This window comes from Symphodus melops (genome assembly GCF_947650265.1).
Source record: "Symphodus melops genome assembly, chromosome: 14".
Classification (NCBI taxonomy): domain Eukaryota; kingdom Metazoa; phylum Chordata; class Actinopteri; order Labriformes; family Labridae; genus Symphodus; species Symphodus melops.
This window is the reverse complement of record NC_136704.1, coordinates 113,398-135,403: the sequence shown is the minus strand read 5'-3', so window position 1 is coordinate 135,403 and position 22,006 is coordinate 113,398. Positions and strand designations below refer to the sequence as shown.

Genomic DNA, 22,006 nt, shown 5'->3' with positions numbered 1-22,006 from the left:
AACTCTTCTAAAAGGTTTAAAATAGATGAACTCTACATTTGCATAGTTAAAAGGAGGAGTTCCTTTTTAACTGCTAGAAGATTCATTTTGGGTTTTGGCTGTTGATTGGAAGAGTGGGACTCTGGTCTGTGTGCTTGTTGGCTCGGTGCACTGGGTTGATATGCACCTTTAAAGGAGAGATTAGATAGGGTGTTTTACAGGAGAGAAGACGGCCCCACCCTTTCTTAGCCCATTCAGTATCACCCAGTATTACTTCGTTTTTAGGTAGTTAAATGTGTTCATGTTTTATAGTGTTTTTCTTGTTGTTATAGAGATATATTATATAGCTAAATATAAGCATTGATTAATTCAAGGAGCGCAGGAAATTAGGTAGCTGTCGTAGATCACTAGTACTTATTTGCATGCATTGAATATACAAACAACCTACTTTGTTTTTTACATTCTTAAAATAGAAAACCAAAAATTACTTTATTTTGGCCCCATAGCTTAGACAATAATTTAAACTTCGTAATTATGTTCACCTTGCTGACATTTCAACTATTTCTAGACTGTTTACGAGTGATGTTTAAACAATTAGACTGGAAATTTGACTGACATCAATGACAAACTGTACACAACAATAAAGTCAACTTAGATGGTGCTACACTTGTTGGCATGTTCTAAATATAAGGTTGTACTAGGGGGGGCATAGCTTCAGTTCAAACAAGCAGTCCTAGTAGCAGGCCTAGCAGAATGAGTAAAAGCAAAACTAGTTGAAATGCCTGGTTTTAATAGTGTATCGCTCCCCAGATGGGAGATACACGTCTTACATCACTTACGCTCACATAAACAACAGCAAACAGCAGATGATAGAGTTAATAAGACTTAGAGCTTCACCTCCTAAAGATGCTGCTTCAAGAGGCAGAGGATACTTTATGATGCAACCAAATACAAGCCATCCAAATAAGCGCTGGTGTTTAATCTAGAGCAACCATATGTACAGCAGCCATATCACTCTTATGGGAGGAGTATAGGGTACAATTTCAATCTGTACAGGCGTGGTTACAGGGGATATGGTGGACTTGGCTGGGGTGGGTTTGCTCCAGGTCCACAGAATCAAGGATGTTTTTATTTTGGGATACTCGACCACTGGGCCAGACACCACCCAGGACAGTGGGCTGCTCCGGCCCTCCCTCACAGGGCCCTCTGAAGCAGCAAGCAGCATGGTTCTTATCAGTACCGGACTCCTAATGGACAAGGAGCCACCCAGGTGTGACAGCAGCCTGGTTAAATGTCAAGGGTCATCCTGAGTGCTTTAAGGGAGAGGGTTTGGCAGAGTCCCTCCTCACAATGACTGTTGAATTCATGCAGCTCTATGGTTGACACAAGACTATGTTACTCCACTCTCGCTGGTGATGTTTCACAACCTTCAATCTTCATCGCAATGTGTTCCAGTAGTGGAGTTCACGGGTACACCAACGACCATTCCCAGAGACACTTGAAAAAGGGGACATTCTTGCTTTTTACAACTTTTGGAAACCTTGGTTCCAGTCCATCCAGCCTTTAGTCCCTCCAAAAGACCTGTACCACGTCACTTTAAATTACATTCGTACTCCCAACTTTGTGTATCATGATGCTTTTGAAGCATGTTGTTAACTCTCACCGGTGTATTACCTGTCCCTGTATTCTTATGGGCCTAGAGGGTGTTGTTGTAGCTGCTGTTCATTTGACCTCTAACAGATGGAATGGTTTTAGTTCTCAGATTATTTTACTCCATTCTTCTTAGATGTTTCTGAAAAAGGGGGGGTTGTTAATGCGGCCCTTTTTCAGAAAAAAGGGGGATATAAACGGGTATTGATGCATAATAATATATGCAGTGGCTGTAGTCAAAGCTCTTGTAAAGACAACACATAGTGTGACTTTCTTCATCCTTATCTAAAGCATTCACTGTGACAAATCTCAGACAAACAAAGTTGTAAATAGTTTTGTTCCATCCACACATTATTTACACTGCAGAAAGCATCAACATAGTTGACTAAATGAACCTTTACTTCTCACATCTGTGAAGAACAAGTCCAGAAATATGTCAAACTAAGGGCTAATTTGTCAAATGTATTTATTGCTCATTTAGAGGTGAGAACGTTTTAGACAACGTCTGTTGTTTTAGACATCCAGAGAAACTGTTCCGCTTACCTCTGACTAAACTGGAAAAGTAGAAGATTCCCTTCATCACAAAAAGTAAAAGTACTAGATATAGCATTGAAAGCAGCAAAAGGTTTAATGATCCTAAAGGAAGAATTTAAAGGTAATAGTGAGTGAAAGAAGGTGACAGAAAGTAAAAGTGGTTCAGATGAACCTGTTGTGAAGAAGCAAATGTGAGGATGCAGTTAGAAGGAGGTTTGGAGATTTAATGTCTATTTATATTTTGTTTTTGTTAATGGGGTACAAAACAATATGTTTGCAGGATACATCTTTGTAAATATTTTCCTTCAATGAATAAAAAAAAAAGAGACAGTAATAAGTAACTTTTACTTACAGTAGATTTTCAATGAGCTAGTTTTTATTTTCTTTTGAGTGCATGTTTAGACTGACTTTGAGTATTTTAGTAAAATATTAGTAAATAATAGTACCTTTACTTGTAAGAATACTTTAGTTCTTTTTATGCCTCTGACTGAGGGTCATTTGAGATTTAAATGGCCTGTAGAGATGGTGTGAAAGACTGATGGTAGCACACTAAGATCTGCTGCTCTGATTACTTCTCTCATGATGTTTTTTGTGTTTTTAACTTTAAGCCACATGAAACTTCACATTTTTTTGGTGAGTATTTTCATTCATCATTCCTGTAATATATTCATGTTCAGTGACAGTGGGTCTAAGGGGGACGCCTCTGGATCTCACCAGACTTGAATATGGATTTTATTATGGGGCTCTAATTGTACTAGTAGCTTCTCTTTCTATATGTATAAAATAATAATAATAATAAATTAATACATTTTTTTTGTTTAATGATTATTATTGACATGTTTAAGAATGGATCAGGATTGTTTTGTTTTGTTTTGTATTTTTTCTCTTTTTGTTCTCCTTTTCTCTTGTGCTATCTTTCTCTTAGGATTCAGAGGCAGGCGCAGTGATCTCACAAGTTCTCAATGTCTTCACCTCTCCAACACCATTGAAATTCCTAGACTTCAATGGCAACATGTGTTTAACAGACGTAAATGATTAATTCTTTTAATGCAGGTAGATTTCACCACTACCAGACCAGATGACTGGACTACACAACCCCAGGATGTGAGTGGTCATAAAATGAAGCCCACCATTCAGTTGATCAGGGCTTATTGCCCTTGATTGCATGTTAATGCTCAGGCCTTGTTATTCAGGAACTTAACATTGATGCTTATGAAGAAGACTCTTTTATTTTGACCTCATGTTTAATGAGGTCAAAAGGGGGAGTTGATAGAATATTAGGCCTCTTTCTGCTTATATTCAATGTGTTTACTGCAATAAAGTTTCATCACCCGGTCCAAAGGAAAGGTTTGATATTTACAGTTTGAATGATGTTCGCTTACATTTATATTATACCAGTTATTTTATCATGTTTTATTCCAGGTTTGTGTGTGTTAATAAAATTGTCTGACTTTTCAGTAAGGTGTTTGTGTGAAGAGGGCTTGCAGAAGTGAATGCACATTCCAACATGTGTTTGATGCGGCCCTTTAAACTGAATCACTCACCAATAGGTTTAGTTTAAGGCCCTGAACAGTTAATCACTCACCCACTTTTATATAGGTTGAGTGAGTCTTGATTCTTAATCACCTAAATTGTCTTCTCCTTAAAAAGAATTGGTTACTAGACTAGATGTCTTTCTTATGATAAGAAACAGGCCAGGCAGGATGTGTCTTCCCCTACAGGAGGTGAAAGGATTCGGGAGTTTGATGCACCAATGAGAGAAGGGGAACCACTCATCCGAAGACGCATAATTTGGAAGTTGCCCCAATCGGAGGAAGAAAACCGCACATTCTTGAATGCATGATTTGGTTAGATAATCTCTCTCTAATGTATAAAAGGGTTCAGGGAAAGATAGTCGGGGTTCAGACTTCATGAAGTGACCAGGCATCTGTCTGTTGTCAGGGACGCGTAGTGTTGAACCCAGAGACTCTGTAACTTCTATTCTTGATTCATCGGGTTAATAAACTCTGTTAACCTGAAAGAGACGCCTCCAGTCATTCCTCTCATCCCATCACAAGAATGCGCAGAGATTTGAGGTAATTATTTAGAGGAGTCAGATTTCTATTAACAACATTTAGGAAAAGGATGAAATAGCAACTTTTATCCTTCAATAACAACTTTTATCCTTCAAGGTCCCTGAACAAGATGCCCGTTGAAAAGCGGACAGCAGACCTCCAGTGGAGGGTCGTACATGGGGCAATAGCTACGAACAGATACAGAGCGCACCTGGATCCAGGGGTGGGAGACCAGTGTCTTTTTTGTGGTCAGACTGAGACTTTGTTTCACTTGTTTGTACAATGCCCCCGACTATCAGCACTGTTTGGACTTTTAAAAAGGTGGGTTCAAGGGTTCGGGGAGGTGTTCTCCTTCAGCCTGTTCATCTTTGGCCCAAAGTCCTGTGCACGGAGGAAGAGTGAGCACACGCTAATAAACTTCTTGTCTGGTTCTGCTAAGTTAGCCATTTGGCTGACTCGTAAGAATCGGTCTCTGGGCAGCGTGGAGCCGCTGTCAGTTCTGGAGGGTTAAAAGCTAAGCTCAGGGTGGAACATGCCTACTATAAGATGATGGACAATATGCAGACATTTGGTGAAATATGGGCTGTTGGGGGGGTTCTGTGTTCTGTGGGGCAGGATGATGAGTTCACTATACATGTATGATTGAAGTTATTTTCTTTGTTGTTGTTTTTTTCTGATTTGACGGTTTTGGTTATTGTTGTAAAGTATTTTTTTGCAACGGTTTATTAAAGGGATTTTGAAAATCAAAATCTCTCTATCTCTCTCTCTCTCTCTGTCTCTGTCTCTCTCTCTCTCTCTCTGTCTCTGTCTCTCTCTCTCTCTCTCTGTCTCTCTCTCTGTCTCTGTCTCTCTCTCTCTCTCTCTGTCTCTGTCTCTCTCTCTCTCTCTCTGTTGGAGATGGCGGTGTGTGAGTGGAGCTGAGAGCGTGTCTGATTGTAGCGATTGTTTGGAGAAAGTTTGAAAGTTTGTTTCTTGTTTTTTGGTGTGAGTGTGTTTATGAAGTGTGTCTGTATCTGTTGGTGTGTAAAGGGCTGTGTGTGTGTGTGTGTATGTGTTTGTGTGTGTGTGTTTGTGTGTGTGAGTGTGTGTGTGTAATTGTTTGTTGGCAGCGTGCTCCGGGCAGCACAATGCCGGTGGTGGAAGCTGTACAGGCAGACTTAGAGAAGCTGACCCGCCGGCATGCGGTGAAGCTTGTCCCCGCGGTGCAGTGCTCGGTGGAGGAGGCCGGGCTGGCTGTGGGAGAGCTGGTCGGCTGTGACAGCGTGAAGTCGGCCTCACGGATGAACGGGGCCGTAGTATTGTTTCTGGACTGTACAGAGAAGGTTGGAGAGGTGGTGGAGAAGGGGGTGAGGATACGTGGCACAATCACTCCTGTTTCCCCGCTTTTTAACCCGGCCACAAAAGTAACGATTTCTAACGCACCCCCGTTTATAAGAAACGACCTGCTGGTTAAGGAACTGTCAAGATACGGACAAATAACATCACCAATCAAAATGATTTCTCTGGGGTGTAAAAACCCAAAACTGAAACACGTCGTCTGTCATAGAAGACAAGTTTATATGATTTTAAATGAAAAGAAGACCGATCTGAACTTGACTTTTTCTTTTAAGATTGACGGGTTTAATTATGTTGTTTTTGTAACATCTGAGTCCATGAAGTGCTTTGGTTGCGGGGCAGAGGGGCACCTGGTCCGCTCCTGCCCGGAGGAGGGCGGAGCGCGGCACGCTGCCGCTCCGCGGGAAGGTACGCCGGCCACGGCTGCAAGCCCTCCGGAGAGAGCTCTGCAGACAGTGGATACTACCCCGAGAGGAGACCCGAGGACCGCGGACGCTACTGCCGTGGGAGGAGGCCCGACGACCGTGGACGCTACTGCCGTGGGAGGAGGCCCGACGACCGTGGACGCTACTGCCCTGGGAGGAGGCCCGACGAGCGCGGACGCTACTGCCCTGGGAGGAGACCCGAGGACCGCGGAGTTTTCCACCAAGGGAGGAGGCCCGACGAGTGCGGACGCCACTTCCAGGGGAGGAGACCCGACGAGCGCGGACGCCACTGCCAGGGGAGGAGGCCCGACGAGCGCGGACGCCACTTCCAGGGGAGGAGACCCGACGAGCGCGGACGCCACTGCCAGGGGAGGAGGCCCGACGAGCGCGGACGTTTCCACCAAGGGGGGAGGTCCGACGAGCGCGGACGCTGCTGCCAGGGGAGGAGACCCGATGAGCGCGGACGCCACTGCCCTGGGAGGAGGCCCGACGAGCGCGGACGCTACTGCCGTGGGAGGAGGCCCGACGAGCACGGACGCTACTGCCCTGGGAGGAGGCCCGACGAGCGCGGACGCTACTGCCCTGGGAGGAGGCCCGACGAGCGCGGACGCTACTGCCGTGGGAGGAGGCCCGACGAGCGCGGACGCTACTGCCCTGGGAGGAGGCCCGACGAGCGCGGACGCTACTGCCCTGGGAGGAGGCCCGACGAGCGCGGACGCTACTGCCGTGGGAGGAGGCCCGACGAGCGCGGACGCTACTGCCCTGGGAGGAGGCCCGACGAGCGCGGACGCTACTGCCCTGGGAGGAGGCCCGACGAGCGCGGACGCTACTGCCCTGGGAGGAGGCCCGACGAGCGCGGACGCTACTGCCCTGGGAGGAGGCCCGACGAGCGCGGACGCTACTGCCCTGGGAGGAGGCCCGACGAGCGCGGACGCCACACTTCCGGGGGGAGCTCTGCGGACCGTGGAGGCTGCAGACTCGGGAGGAGTTCTGCAGGCTGCTGCTGAGGTGCCAGGCGGAGACCTGCCCGCGGAGGACGTCTCTGCCCTGGTTACAGCTGTTGTTTTTACAAGGACGGATGCACCTACTCCAGTGGGGCCGTCTGGGGGGGGACCCCCCCCAGCGACGTCGGTCCTTGTTTTTAAGCCCACTGAAGGAAAAAGTGATATGGAAGTATCGATGGAGGAGGAAATGTCTGATGACACTCTCCTCCAAGTGTCCCAACAAAAGACTGAAAAAACAAAGAACAGAAAGGTGAATAAAGTGTTGAGTGAGTCAGAGAGCGACCTCCCTCAGACCCAGGACGACTCTCCTCTCTACACTAAAGAAGAGATAAAGACATATCTAGATGAGACTTTTGGAGCCAGGGGGCAGGAGGTGGAGGATTATTTCCCCAATCTAAGATTATTTGTAAGATCAGCCAGGCCTCTTACGAGGAAGGCCAGGAGGGGGGAAAAAGATATTTATCGATATCTGAGGTTTATAGACTAAAAAACGTGTAGAGAAAGTCTCCATCATGATCAGTGACAAAGAAAAAGAAAGACTTAAAAAAAGAAAGAAATGAAAAACATGTGATTGATAAATCTTGTACCTGTTCTGTTTATTGTGTATTTATGTGTTGGAGTAGTTTGTTTATGCTCTGAGGAGAATAATGAAAATGTTTAATATTATGTCGAGATGATTTCTTGGAAAAAAAAAAAAAAAAAAACTGAACTGAGTTTTTAATGCATTTGCACTATTTTTGAATTATTTATCAAACCTGTGTAAATAAAGGGATTTTTCAAATCAAATCTCTCTCTGTCTCTCTCTCTCTCTCTCTCTCTCTCTCTCTGTCTCTCTCTCTGTCTCTCTCTCTGTCTCTCTCTCTCTCTCTCTCTCTCTGTCTCTCTCTCTGTCTCTCTCTCTGTCTCTCTCTCTCTCTCTGTCTCTCTCTCTCTGTCTCTCTCTCTCTGTCTCTCTCTCTCTGTCTCTCTCTCTCTCTCTCTCTGTCTCTCTCTCCCTGTCTCTCTCTCTCTCTGTCTCTCTCTCTCGGTCTCTCTGTCTCTCTCTCTGTCTCTCTCTCTCTGTCTCTCTCTCTCTCTGTCTCTCTCTCTCTCTGTCTCTCTCTCTCTCTCTCTCTGTCTCTCTCTCTCTCTCTCTCTCTGTCTCTCTCTCTCTGTCTCTGTCTCTCTCTCTCTGTCTCTCTCTCTCTCTCTCTCTCTCTCTCTCTCTCTTTCTCTCTCTCTCTCTCTCTCTCTCTCTCTCTCTCTCTCTCTCTCCCTCTCTCTCTCTCCCTCTCTCTCTCTCTCTCACTTCTCATCTGCACTGCTGACCTCAGAGTCAGCCTCCATTTGGACATTTTAATACATATTGAACAGTCACCTTACTTAGTACCGCTCACTTTAATAATCACCCTAACTATGTCTGCTCTCACACCATTGTATTGTTATGCTCCACCTTTAATGGCTGACATGATCACCTGAACCAGGTCTGGTTTCACTTTATTGTTTTGGATACTGAAGGCGAGACACTACAGGTGAATAGGGATTTTTTTTTAATTAATAGATTTCCCCATGAAACTTTCTCAGTTGATTACTTATGTAAAGATGAGAAAAAAATGTATTGCAAGTTTTTTGTATTTTAATGTTTAAATATGCAAAATGAGGCACTATCTAACTAAATATGCGCACATTTGCATACATTTTGAAAAACATAATCTGATCATGTGATAAAGTCAGGTTCAAAATTCCTTTTTCATTTTGTTGACATATTAGATTGAAAATTACAGATGGATTTGTGGATATTTTGTTATCCAGTAAACAGAATATACTGTCAATAGCCTTAACAATTTCCACCATGTTTTTTGGAATAAAATGTTACACATCATATATAACACAAACACCACTGTATTCCTATTTAATCCAATTTCATTATAATGTGTTTATAGTATGAATAAAAAGAAGCAGCAATACAGTCTTCAGGAATATCATCACAGGAGATGATTTTAGATAGCTCAGATGAAGATCTTGATGATTGCTAAGAGAGGCAGAGGATCCGTTGATGCCAAGGTGGAGAAGGGGGAAAAGGCGGCCATTGTTAAGTGGTATGATAACAAATCTGTCTTATTGATCTCAACGTACTGTGCCACTGACCCTCAAGACAAAGCTGGATGCTGGAGCAAATCAGACAAAGCATGTGTGGAGGTCAGCAGGCCACACATTGTGAAAGAGCCTTGATGCGATCATGGAGGTGGTACCTCTACCTGTTCTGCAAACCATTATGGTAGGCCTGGTCAACGCATGGTTGCTTTACCGCCATGACTGCAAACTACTCAGTGTCAGAAAGCCACTGAAACAAAGGAGCTTCCAAGCAGAGGTTGCCACAAGCCTGATTCTCTTGCTTTCACAGAGGGGTGCCCAGCATTTGACAGCCCGTCTCCAGCACCACTAAGAGAGCCCATACTGTCATGGTTTGGTTTCTGTATTGAAGTTTTCATTCTTTCCCTCGTGTTCTGTATGTGTGGTTTACTTTAGTCCGTAGTGTTTCCCCTGTATCCTTGTGTTGTTGTTGCACCCTGTGTTGTCTGTAAGTGTGTTTCCTGTGTTACTTGTGTTTTAAGGTTCTTAGTTTAGTGTTTAATGTTTCTTGGTCTAGTCTGAACTGTTTCCTGTTTTATTTTGTAATGTCTTGTTTTAGTTCATGTCTTTTCAGTGTCAGGTTTTACTTTGTACTTGTCCTCAGTGTTCTGGTCTTGTGTTCTATGTTCCTTGTGTTTTCCGCCTTTGTGATTAACTTGGGGTCTTTTTCAAACCGTCCACTACACCCTCGCCCCACTACCCCTCCGTTTGTGCGTCCACGCAGAGGGTCCGCCATATTAAGTCTGTCTCAAACCACTTAGAGGGGAGTGGTAGTGGGCCATAAAACTCTCCTCCAGCGAGTCTGCACCGAGGCCCACTCGATGATCACGTGTTACGCCTATTGTGTCCGGTAGTCACGGAAGGAGTGACCTGTACTAAAGAAGGAGTGACCTGTACTAAAGAAGGAGTGACCTGTACTAAAGGAGTGACCTGTACTAAAGAAGGAGTGACCTGTACTAAAGAAGGAGTGACCTGTACTAAAGAAGGAGTGACCTGTACTAAAGAAGGAGTGACCTGTACTAAAGAAGGAGTGACCTGTACTAAAGAAGGAGTGACCTGTACTAAAGAAGGAGTGACCTGTACTAAAGAAGGAGTGACCTGTACTAAAGAAGGAGTGACCTGTACTAAAGAAGGAGTGACCTGTACTAAAGAAGGAGTGACCTGTACTAAAGAAGGAGTGACCTGTACTAAAGAAGGAGTGACCTGTACTAAAGAAGGAGTGACCTGTACTAAAGAAGGAGTGACCTGTACTAAAGCAAGTTCAGTGTCTAAGTGTTTTAACAAACCAAAACACTGCTCCATCTAAAGCCTGGTTCACACGGCAGGATAATTACGCCGATTTTGGCCCCAATTCTCTCCTTCTGATAATCTTAAGGACGCCCCGATCATCATCAGATAATCTTATAAGATCATCGTGACGTGTGTTCAGACCGCTCTCGTCTGGTCGGAAGAATGTCGGGACTACTCCGATCTCAAATCGGGGATATTCAACATGTTGGATTGTTTTGGCCTGATCTCTCATCAAATGATAACTATACCTAATTCCCTTTCACTTTGTCTTATGCAAACAACAACAACAAACAGCATACATCATTATAATTTCTTATTTTCATTACGTGATTTATTTATTTGAAAAACAGAACCTGGCCAGCTTTGTCCATTTGTGATTCGTCACTCTGCATTTAATAAAATGTATAAAGAGGCTTGTAGTTTATATTTTTAAATAATTTAACAATTTCATCCCTCAGTGACAAAATAACTTAGAAGTGTTTCAAACATCACCACAGTGTTAAACTAAAATATTCCTGAATAACAATGTAAAAGACTGTATTTAAACTAAGTTTAATGTTGTCATCAATGTTGTTTTCTCGAGGTAAGTGCACCATAGATGGTTATGAAATTATGGTTAATAACATCCACTGTGGAAAAACATTTATTTCATTCACTGAACCATGGCGAGAGGATGCGGTACTCGCTTTTCAAAGTTTAACGGCTCGTGGCCAGCCTGGCATTTCATGCACTGATGCTCTGTGCGTCACGCCCTCGTGCTGCTACAACTTGGAGCTGCGATGACATGTTGGGTCAGAGGACCGTGACATGTAACACTGGGAAGCATCACATTGACGTCGTATAAAATTGTTCTGCTCAAAGTCACCTGTAAGATAAATAAAATACTACCTCTGTTTGTGAGCGCAGTTAAAACGCTGACTGGCGGCGCTAACTCGACGGGGCAGTTTTGAGGTAAGATTAGCTGATTCTTTGGCACCAAAACAAACACGTAATGTAAACTGGCGCTGACTCTAAGCTAGCATTTTGTTATTCAGCGTGTTTGTTGATAAAATCCTTATGTTCAGATTTTTCATGGGGCTTTGCTTTACGATTGGGCAATAGGCTTTCTTGTGTGTACAGCCAAGCTAGCAAGACAAGTCAAAGTTTTTTTTTCTACGTGTATTTCGCGCTTACAGCAGGCGGGCATCGTGTGAGTTCTCATGGCGAGCTTTTTTTCTAGTGCTTTGTCGGGGTAGTGGTTATTAGAGGAAATAATTAAAAATTATCTGGTTTTGTGCCTCTGTAGGATTAGCTTTCGTTTTCACTGGAAACACTATATTGTCCATTTTTTCCTCCATTAATTAAATTAATAAGGGAGGGAAAAAGTGCCATTTTCTCCAACATTAGTCCATGTTATTTGTCAGTTTAGTTTGCTAAAAATGATTACTTGCGGGTTTTGCAGCAAAACAACGAGGGGCTACGTGCTGCATTGTAAGAGTTCATAGAAATGAACCCCATTGTCTTTTCAAATGTGTTGATGGTGACTGCAGGCGGACATTTTGTACCTATGCAGCTTTTAAAGCTCATTTTTATCAGGCTCACAATGTGCCACCATAGAGCGGTTGTTACAGATCTCAAATGCAGCATTTCTCTGTGTGACTGCAGCTTTCACACGGTGAATGAACTTGTCGCCCACTTAAAGGAGCATATAGTGGAGGGGCGACCTGTGACATGTCCACTGGTTGTAAAAAGACATTTACTGTGAAATCGTCATTCACTGCTCATATGTCCAGGAAACATAGAGCATGCTCCATTGAAAGCATAAGTGACATATTCAGAAAACACATTTCTCAGTGTTCTGTTGTCGGTGCAGGCGAAGATGCTCCGCAGAGTCTAAACGAAACACCAATGAATGAACACACTGATCTGCCACAGAACTTCAGTGAGACCTTTCTTAGGAATGTGTTTATTTTACTTAAAACTTCAAGGGCAGCTCCTTCTTCCAGCTTCAACAGTTCAGACAATTGTTGAAGAGTTACAAAACGTCCATGAAATGGGACAGGACTACACACTAAAAACACTACATTCACTTCTAAAAAATGACATGTGCCTAGCTGATGATGCTATTGCTAAAATCTGTGATTGTGTGAAAGATTCAGATCTTTTCTCTGTTAGTCATCAGGGACCAATGAGAACTACCTATTCAAGAGCCCAAACATTCAAAAAGATGTTTAAATACGTGGAGCCTCAAAAAATACTGTTGGGAACTGATGAAAATATGACACCACGGTTTGCCTACTATGTGCCAGTTAAAGATACATTAAAAAACCTACTGGAATCAGATATGTGGAAGAATTCTGTGTCACAACAGTCTTGTGAAAATGATTCAGATGTTTTTGGAGACATAACTGATGGACACATTTTTAAGCCCAACCCTTTTTTCAGTGAAAATCCTGGATCTCTGAAGCTAATCCTTTAGCAGGATGCTTTTGAGGTGGTCCCTTGGATCCTCTAAGAAAAAACACAAAGTCTATCTCTCTGCTGCAGACTTACCTGTCCATGTGAGTTCCAGTACTGAGCACATGTCTCTGGTTTTGTTGTGTGTAGAGAGTGACCTAAAACATTTTGGATGTTTAAAGGTTTTTTCAGAGATTTTGGTGGATTTAAAAGACTTGGAGGAAAACAGAATACCTGTTGGGGGTGGAACTGACAAAGGGGCTCTATACTGTATTGCTGGTGATAATTTGGGTTCACATGCCATTGGGGGGTTCACTGAAAACTTCAGTCGTTCTCAGTACTTTTGTAGATATTGTGAAATCACAAGACAAGAGTTTGAGAGTAATGACCCCAATTTCTGTGGTCCACAGCTGATAGTACGAATTTCTGTGAATACGTTCAGTTTGGTTACACTTTGTAGAGGTGACTTTGCTGTGAGCAGACTACGATCTATTTGGAGAAGCTATGACCATATTTGAAGAGAAGAATGTCTTTCAAGGTTTTCTAAAAGTATAAATGTATGGCCTCAGTTGACAATGGAATGAGGAATTGTTCTTCTAATAGAGGTTTGACATTGTAAGGGTAAAGGTGATGTGATTCTCCTGACCATGTACAGAAGTATCTAAAGTGGGAAGGAATTTGTGACATCTGTTGAACAGTATATAAGGGCTCTGCAACGACTAATAAAGTGTCTATTTTCTCAGCCTGCACAGCGTCTCAGTGTTGTCTGTCAGAATGGAACCACGGCCGTGACATGCTGCATCTTTATCCAGTCTGTTGATAGATTCAGCTTTAGGGACAATTATATTATTCAACCCATCAACAGCGCACCCCTGAAAGCTACAGTTCTGCTGTTGGTGACCTCGGAGAAGACAGCCAAGCTGTCAGAGGCATCAAGGTAAACTCTGTTTTCAATGCTCTTAAATCTTTTCATGTCTTCCACCTTGTTTAGGCCATGATATATTTGAGGGCATCCTTTGATGTGGCCCTGTACTTAAAGTATATTATTAAGGAAAAGAAATGGTTTACATATTCACTTTTGAACCGATGGATTAGGCAGTTCAAGTACAAAGGAAATGATGCTCTTACAAAGCCGTGTGCTGTCAACTCTGATGCACCCAAAGCTTTCAGGTCAGGCCATCCAGAACTGGAATTTCTTAAGGTTGCTGCCCGTATTATTGAAAATGTGGAAGAAGATGTGTGGCAGTAAATGCTCCAGCTTGAAGATATTGTTGAAATGATTTGTGCTCAAAAGATTTCATTGTCACAAGTAGTCTATCTGGACGTTTTAATCCAAGAATATTTGGAGTCAAGAAAATGTTTATTTCCTGAAAGTCCACTCAAACCAAAACATCATTTCTTGCGGCACTATCTTGGCCTAATATTGAAGTTTGGCCCTTTGATCAGAGTGTGCATGATGCATTTTGAAAGTAAACATTCCTACTTTAAGAGATGTGCCAGGCACTTTAAAAACATCTGCCTAACTTTGTCTGAAAGACATCAGATGCTTCAGGCGGTCTGCCAGCTGGTCTGGACTCAGTCACTTGTACTTTTTATCCCAGCCTTTACAGTGATGCGATCAAACATGCTTTCTAAAGTAGCCCGCTTGAAACATAAACATTTGCATTGTGTACCAAATAACACTGTTTGTGTTTTTACAGGCCAGACTCCTGAAACAAGCAGCTCATCGGTTTGTGGCTCTCCGGGACCTCCCACATCTTTGCCTTCAGGTTCACCCCTAAGTTCAACCTCAAACAGCTGTCCAAGCCCCGACATAGACTGGGTAAATAACTTCATCATACCATGGGACAAGTTCTCAGAGGAACTGATGCAGTCACTAGAAAGAGGGAAAACCACCAAGTCCACGACTAAGGAGGGAGACGATAACCCTAACCCGAATTGTGGTCCGTGAGATGATGCAAAAAAAGTCTTGCATAAGTAATAAGCACACCACTGCAGTTGCTCAAAAGATGGTGGCAAAATATCCGAAATCTCTACAAGATGTCATAGAAGGTGATGTGATTGGGCCAGGGTATCATTCTCTAGCCAAGCAAATGCAAAATAGGATGGAGAATGTGAGGCGATCTACTACTCCGAAAATAAGAAAACGAAAGCATCGCACTGAAGATTCAGACACAGAAGAAGTTGCTCCAGAGCAGAGAGCAGCCATCCAGGATACGTATGGGTGTATTAAATGGCATGTTAAATTCTTGCCCCTTGGAGAGACCCTAGAGACTCAGCTGGAGAAGAAAGAGAAATTGAAGAGGATGTCTCAGCAAACTGATGCAAATACAGAAGAAGTCAAACATCTGATGAAGATGACTTTCTACACACAACACACTGCAAAAAGTCAGCTTTCAAAAACAAGAAAAAAAATACAAAAATTGGGGGAATATTACTTAAAATAAGCAAAATTATCTGCCAACAGAACAAGAAAATTAGGCTCGTCAAGATTCTAAAAAACAAGTCAATATATCCAACCCGAATGAACCCAGAAATACCTTAAAATTAGTGAATTTTTACTAATAACAAGTGCATTTTTCTTGATACAAATAAAATGTATGAGACTTATATTCTCAATATGTTGACAAATATTCTTAAATTAAGTAAATGCTAGTTCCACCATCTTGACATAATGCTATACACGAGGCATTACATTTCTTGAAAGCAGCAAAGTTATACTAAAAACTATTGTACTTTTCTTGATTGAAAGACAATATTTAAGAATATTTTTCTCAATATGTAGGATCATTTTCTTGAAATGAGCCAAAAGCTGTGGAATTCATAAATAATATTAATGCTTAATCATCAGTGATCCTGACAGTACTAGAACAGGAAATGTCTCTTACTTAAATGAAGACATGAATATAATTTCTTTTCACCTCTTTATTTAAGGTGCACTTGAACAGAACAAATCATCATAATTACTCACAATGTGTTCCTTTGAACAGTTTCAGCCAATAAAACAATATTAATAACAGCAAAGATATGGCTGTTCATGGCTATGCAAACAGTACTGTAAAATGTATAACAATAAACATTTGACAGACTAAACAAAGCAGATGATCCAACATCTACTGGAAGTGGAGATCAATGTACGAGCCTGCTCAGTGATGAACTTCCTCCACTCAGCCATACCTTTTTTATATGAAGAAGTCATGTCTCTGTCATGAATGGCATCCATGAGGACTTCAGTCTGGAGTACAGAGAGGAGTGTGGCTAGGCACTTTGGGTATGTGAGGCTGTGAAAGGTGTAATAGCATGCCATGATGTACATCACACTGTCAGAGATGTCCTCCTTGGGGAAGATCTGCACAGGCATGGTTCTAATGGCCAGAATGGTCATGGTTGGTCTCGCAGACAATCACCACAGGGCTGGAGAGAGGTCTAGTCTGAAGAAAGGTGTTGGCGTCTTCTGCAGACTCAAACACAAATAGAAATATAATCCCAATAACAAATCACTGTTTAGACACTAGAGCCAAGTAGTAAAATATATGAAAAACTGTCATACATGTATGAATTTCTTACCTTGAGGATGTGAAGCATAGCCTCACTTGCATGTCCTAACTTCTTGGGTGGAGCAACAGGTGATGGGAAGATGTCTGACAAAGCTTTCATCGTGGCAAAGGTCTGCTTAACTGTGAAAAACAAAACAGTGTAAAAATCACTTATTCAAAAAACAACAAGATGGAAACAAAGAAAGAGCAACGTGTCAAGAAACATCAGTGAGTGTGGTTGGGAGAGACAGCAGTGAGCAGTATGTGATCAAATTAATAAAGCACATGGTGGGAGTGGTGAGGATGGCTGACAAGTTATGTAATAGTGAACACTTGGTGGATGTCTGACACTGAGTAGCACAAGCAGCACTACTGTGGCCAGCCTATGGATTCTCTATCAAGTGTGTGATTACCTTTATCTGCCAGTGGAGGTCTCATGACTTTTTTGAAATCTCCATAAAACTGGATCTTCTCACAAAAGGTCTCCCAGCGGTTCTTCAGTTCAGGTATGAATTGAGAGTTTCCTTGATCGAGGATCCGCTGCAGTTCATCCATTATCTACCACAGGAGGACAGATAGAAAAATATCTTTTAAAATCTACATTCCAGTCAAAATCTAGCAAGTAAACTGTCTCTAGACCTATATGGACGTGGAAATTATGGACTAACCTGCTTTATGAATTATGAAACAATTTGTGCAAAACAGAACTGGCAAATATCCACTTCCTTCATATTAAAAATGGATAACATTTTATAATGTGCAAACTAATGACTTACTAGTTCACATAAAATATAAATCAGTGAAAATGATTTGATTTGCTTACATGATCCACTTCTCTGAAGCAGGGATATGCTTGAAGTATCTTGGTAGGCCTGTCCTGCTCCTTCATAACATCAGAGTTAATGTAAGCCCGTCTTGCTTGGTATTCGAGGTCCTTCTTGTTGGGTCTGGGCCTGGATTTGTATAGCTCCTGCAGAACTTTGTAGTGTCTGGCCTGGTTCTGTGGGCTGTCAGTAGTTTCAGGCCCTATTGTTGAAATGAAATTACAAATGAAATGAAGGTTTGTGTTTCTACCATTACAGTTTGAAGAAACATACAAATATTCAAAGTTACTTACTTTCAGATGAATAAAGTGTCAAGTCAACAGGAGTGTTCTCCCTCCTTCTCCTCTTTCCAGCTGAACCACCAGAACCAGAACCAGAGGCTGTTACCATGACAAAAATAAATTTGATAATTAATATTCATTTAAAATACAGGTGAAGTAGCATGTTAGTGAGTTACAGACATTAGCCCATTTTAAATGCTTCTTCACAGATTCCTGACAAAAATACAGAGAGTAAGAATCACATTAATCAAAATGAAATCAAGCTATAAAAGCAGTGATCCTGAATAAAGCATATCCACCTACCCACTCAGCTCCACTGGCTGCAGATCTGTCCCGCAGCATTGGGTAGTACTCAATTAGACGCTTAGCCATTGCAGATAACTCACGGCTGCATGGACATTGGAAGTCATCCCCTGCAGCTCTCTTGATGGCAATCATGCTTGTTACTGTATTCCTTATTAAGAGTGGAGAGTGTATAGTCACCTTCTTCTCCAGCACGCTGTTTTTCAAAGAAGGTGCTTCTTGACTGCTCCAGCTCCGTGTCTGTGTATACAACAAACTGTGGACTTACAAGCTGTACAGTTCTGCTGACACTGTCTCCTGGGGCTGGGAAGGATGAAGGGGTTGATCGGGTTGGGGTAGTGGGAGTAGAGGTGGCATCACAAGCTCCAGAGGTGCCTGGGCGCGGCTGGTCTTATTGTTCATACTGAAAAAGACAAACATTTATCTCACATAAACTTTAAGTGAATAATAGTGAACTAGAAACAACAACACAAAAAAGGAAATGTTTCACTGATGTTATAACACAGCATAGTTGTACAAATCTAATATCACCTCATTTTCACCATGTATGGTCCTCCAAATGGCCCTCCTCCTGAAAAAGTGCTCAGGCCCTGGAAAGAGGTCCCACAAGTCCTCCTTGGAGAGACTGGAAAGCATTTCTGACGCAAAGGCGCACTGCTCTGCGCCTAATGGCAACTTGCGCTGAGTTACCACATACACAATGAATGGGTTTGCCGCCACTGGCGGCCTGCGCCTTTGGCGTGAAACTGGCTTCTCTCTTTTGAGTGCACACATACCCAGCACTAACCGGTATGCTAGTTCCACACCCCGCCATCGTCACATAGATACTGCAAAAACCATGCTAACATTAGCTAACAAAACAGGCCAAAGTTAAATTAAGCCAACTGCCCACAATTTGTTTCTTCCAACAATTTCAGCCAATAAAACGATATAAAGAACATCGAAGAAACAACCGTTCATTCAACTATAAACGTTTTTTTTACATTAACAAGGTCAGCAAGGTCAGCAAGCTAACTGCTTTACAGTTAGCATTAGCACTTGTTAGCTAACCTCACAATTAGCTTAACTTGCAAAGACAGTCAAAAGCAAATGTACTTTACCTTTCAATACTGCATAGGTTGTCATATCCATCCCCGAAACAACACTTCCATCTTCTTCCGTTTCCAACAGTCCAACAGTCCAAATATCCAACAGTCCAAGTTCATATAGCAGCTAGCCCTCTACAACTGACCGCCTTTGACCCGCGGCCCGCCACTGACCTCTTTGGGCGCATTTGGAATGTACCATGTGATAAAATGGGGGTGACGTATATGTTACAGATATTGTACGAAGGGACAATTGTATTAACTGATGGAGTCATAATTTGAAATTCATGCAGAATGTTTAAAGATTTAGCAACCAGCCCCTCCAATAAATTACGTTATATATAATAATGAAAAGGAGCTTAATTCAGAGAACTCCCCTATGCTGACAGACAATGTGAACAGCCCGTCGTTTAACTTTTCAGTCAGGTAGTTTTCCAAAATGGTTTGGCGCTGCGTTATCTGCCTCATTTTCATCACTTTTTCATTGACACTTTTACTGAGCCACATCAATCGAATGCACAGCCGCAGTCCTGACTTCAGGTTGCTCTGGGGTATTGACGGGTGTACAGAGGAATATCGAGTGCACAACTCATTCTATCATCACGTAAAGAGAAGACACTCCCTGCATCTTATTGAAAGGACCAGACCAGGAGGTGAACAGGAGAGCCAAGGACCGCCGCAGCAACAAGTGAGTAACTTTGCTAGAATTAGCCCTGTTTTTTTCATACATGACGTCCTTTTAGCTGTAGGACCCTCTGACTGACTGATGACTCGTTGCTTGAGCCAGCATATGAAATGAAACTATTGTTGACAAAGTGATGATTTATGATCGAAAGTTTTGTCTGTTTTATTTTGACATTTACCGGATGTTTTGTACGACTTGGACGAAGATTGACAATTGATGGCGGCGTAAAAAGTAGACTGCACAGGAAGTGAAACGCACAGACCATGGTGTACATTTCAAAATAAAATATAACGGAAAAAAACAACCTAAAATCATTAATCATGTGTTTGTCAACATTACCGTAATTTCACATGCTGTCCTTCAGTCCGGTCCTAAAGCTAACAGGACGTTATGTATGATGACATATTGATTATAGATCAGTTGGACTTGTATGCAAATTCACTGCTTGGTTCGTATAAAAAATATTCAATCTATAATGAAAATAAAATATGTCTGCGAAAATAAGTAAAATATGAAGATTTTTTTTTTTTTGTGACACAGCACAACATCCAACCTGATCAACCTCCTCAGGATTCCAGCATCTCCAGTCACCAGCTTTGTACAGCTGACACAGATGAAGGGCAAATTGACATTAACCAGGACTGAGCTGCCACAGTTCAAACAGTAAGTTACTCTACTGGTGACAATCTACTGAAATGGATGTATTGGTACAGTACAGTAATGTGTGACTTGACACCTAATTTATGAATGATAAGACAAAATGTTATATTCAAGGTAAAATGTACTAGATGTAGTGAGCAAAGATGATTTAACATTCAAATGACTATCTATAAGGACTATTTCTTCTGTGATTAACATTGTACTTTACGTGTTACTTTGAATGTCAGATTACGTTACATCAGGATACTGATTAAAATTTCCACTGTTTTAGGGTCTGACAACACAGGCCACTGCCTTTGTTATAAATACACGGGCCAAGCACCGTCTCTCACAGGTAAGATTTCTTTGTTGTATTTCTTTCAAACAGACCACAGTTTTTTCATTTACAGTTACACAGAGTGTGTTGAACCAGTTATGTTTGATGGTCAATCTTCCTGCCTTGTTATCCAATTCACTACAGTCACACAAATATCATGAAGTTGTGTTGTGTTTTTTTGTAATGTTCAGAAAGGCATGAATGACATTGTTGCTGGTGTGCAGCAGTATCAGTCATCACTGGTGACAAACCTCAGGAGCCAGATCGAGCAGGTTCTAAAGAAGCATTTGGAATGCACATCAGGACACCTTCAAAAAGAAGTAATGGAAGTATTTGACAATTTTGTTGACCCATTCACGAGTGTTGCAACAACATTTCGACAGAACAGTGTTATGAAGAAGCAGCTAAGCATTTTGGATGCAGAGGAAATTCTGATTTCTCAAACTATATGCAAGAGGAAACATGGAGCATCAACAGACTTTTTCATTAAAGACAAAGTCTTTCATTACATTCCATTGGTCAAAAGTCTCGAGCAATTCTTATCACACCCGAAGATATTCTCTATGATTGAAAAGGGTCCACAGAGGTGCAGGAAGGGTTTTTTTCAGGACATTGTTGATGGCTCCCTTTTAAAATCACATCCCTTATTTTCTGAGAGACCGAATGCATTACAGATTGTTCTGTACACAGATGAAATTGAGATCTGTAATCCACTAGGATCCTTTGCATCCATAAGCTGTTGATGGTGTATTACACCGTAGCAAACATAAATCCAAAATACCGGTCTAAACTTTCTGCTATTAGGTTACTTGCCACGGCTAGATCTGTAGACCTCCGTCAATGTGGTGTAGATGTAATATTGAGCAGAATCAAAGAAGATATGGATGCACTGTACAACGGTGTTAAAATGCAAACTAGTAATGGACAGAAAACTATTTATGGTGCCCTGGTGTCTGTCTGTGGCGACCCTCTGGCACAGCATGAACTGGCAGGGTTCAAGGAGGGTGTTGGCTTTGCCTACAGTAAATGCAGACACTGTGAGTGTTCTTTTGAGGACATGCAGTCACACTTCAATGAGGATGCATTTACTAAAAGGACTCTAATCAGGCATATCAGACAGACTAATGAAATAGAAAAGGCAGATACAGACATGCTTCACAACAGCCTGAGAACAACATATGGGATCAATCGAAGGAGCAAATTAATTGAATTCCCTGCTTTTGACATTATACAACAAACTCCACAAGACATTATGCATGTCATTCTGGAGGGTACAGCGCCATTGGAAATCAAGAGAGTGTTGCATCATCTTGTTCAGTCAGGACTGATAGATCTGGATTCTGTGAATTCTGCTATTCTGGGTTTCCCTTATTCCCCTCTGGATGTTAGAGATCGGCCATCCCCAATTTCCCTGAGTACATTCATGTCAAGTGATGGAAAATTAAGCCAAAAGTTGTGAATGGTAATGTGCCAGAATTTGGACTGGTCAAAGACATA

The 22,006-nt window shown here is 42.1% G+C and overlaps 2 protein-coding genes and 1 long non-coding RNA gene across 3 annotated transcripts in view; 1 reads left to right on the top strand and 2 right to left on the bottom strand.

The window, feature by feature from the left end:
* LOC306835072 (uncharacterized protein) overlaps positions 1-22,006 on the top strand; it is a 333,943-nt gene that overhangs the window by 207,663 nt on the left and 104,274 nt on the right. The window lies entirely within an intron of this gene.
* Positions 15,271-17,569, bottom strand: LOC306835120 (uncharacterized protein; the record flags this gene model as incomplete). The annotated part of the gene is made up of 5 exons (XM_079361549.1): positions 15,271-16,280; positions 16,387-16,496; positions 16,769-16,913; positions 17,179-17,381; positions 17,473-17,569. 5 exons carry the CDS (start codon positions 17,567-17,569, stop codon positions 16,185-16,187), a joined length of 651 nt encoding a protein of 216 aa, XP_079217675.1. The 3' UTR covers positions 15,271-16,184.
* Positions 17,656-18,385, bottom strand: LOC306835081. The gene is made up of 3 exons (XR_013780575.1): positions 18,295-18,385; positions 17,764-18,166; positions 17,656-17,673 (listed from the first exon to the last, which is right to left on the bottom strand). It is a non-coding gene; the product is annotated as an uncharacterized lncRNA (long non-coding RNA).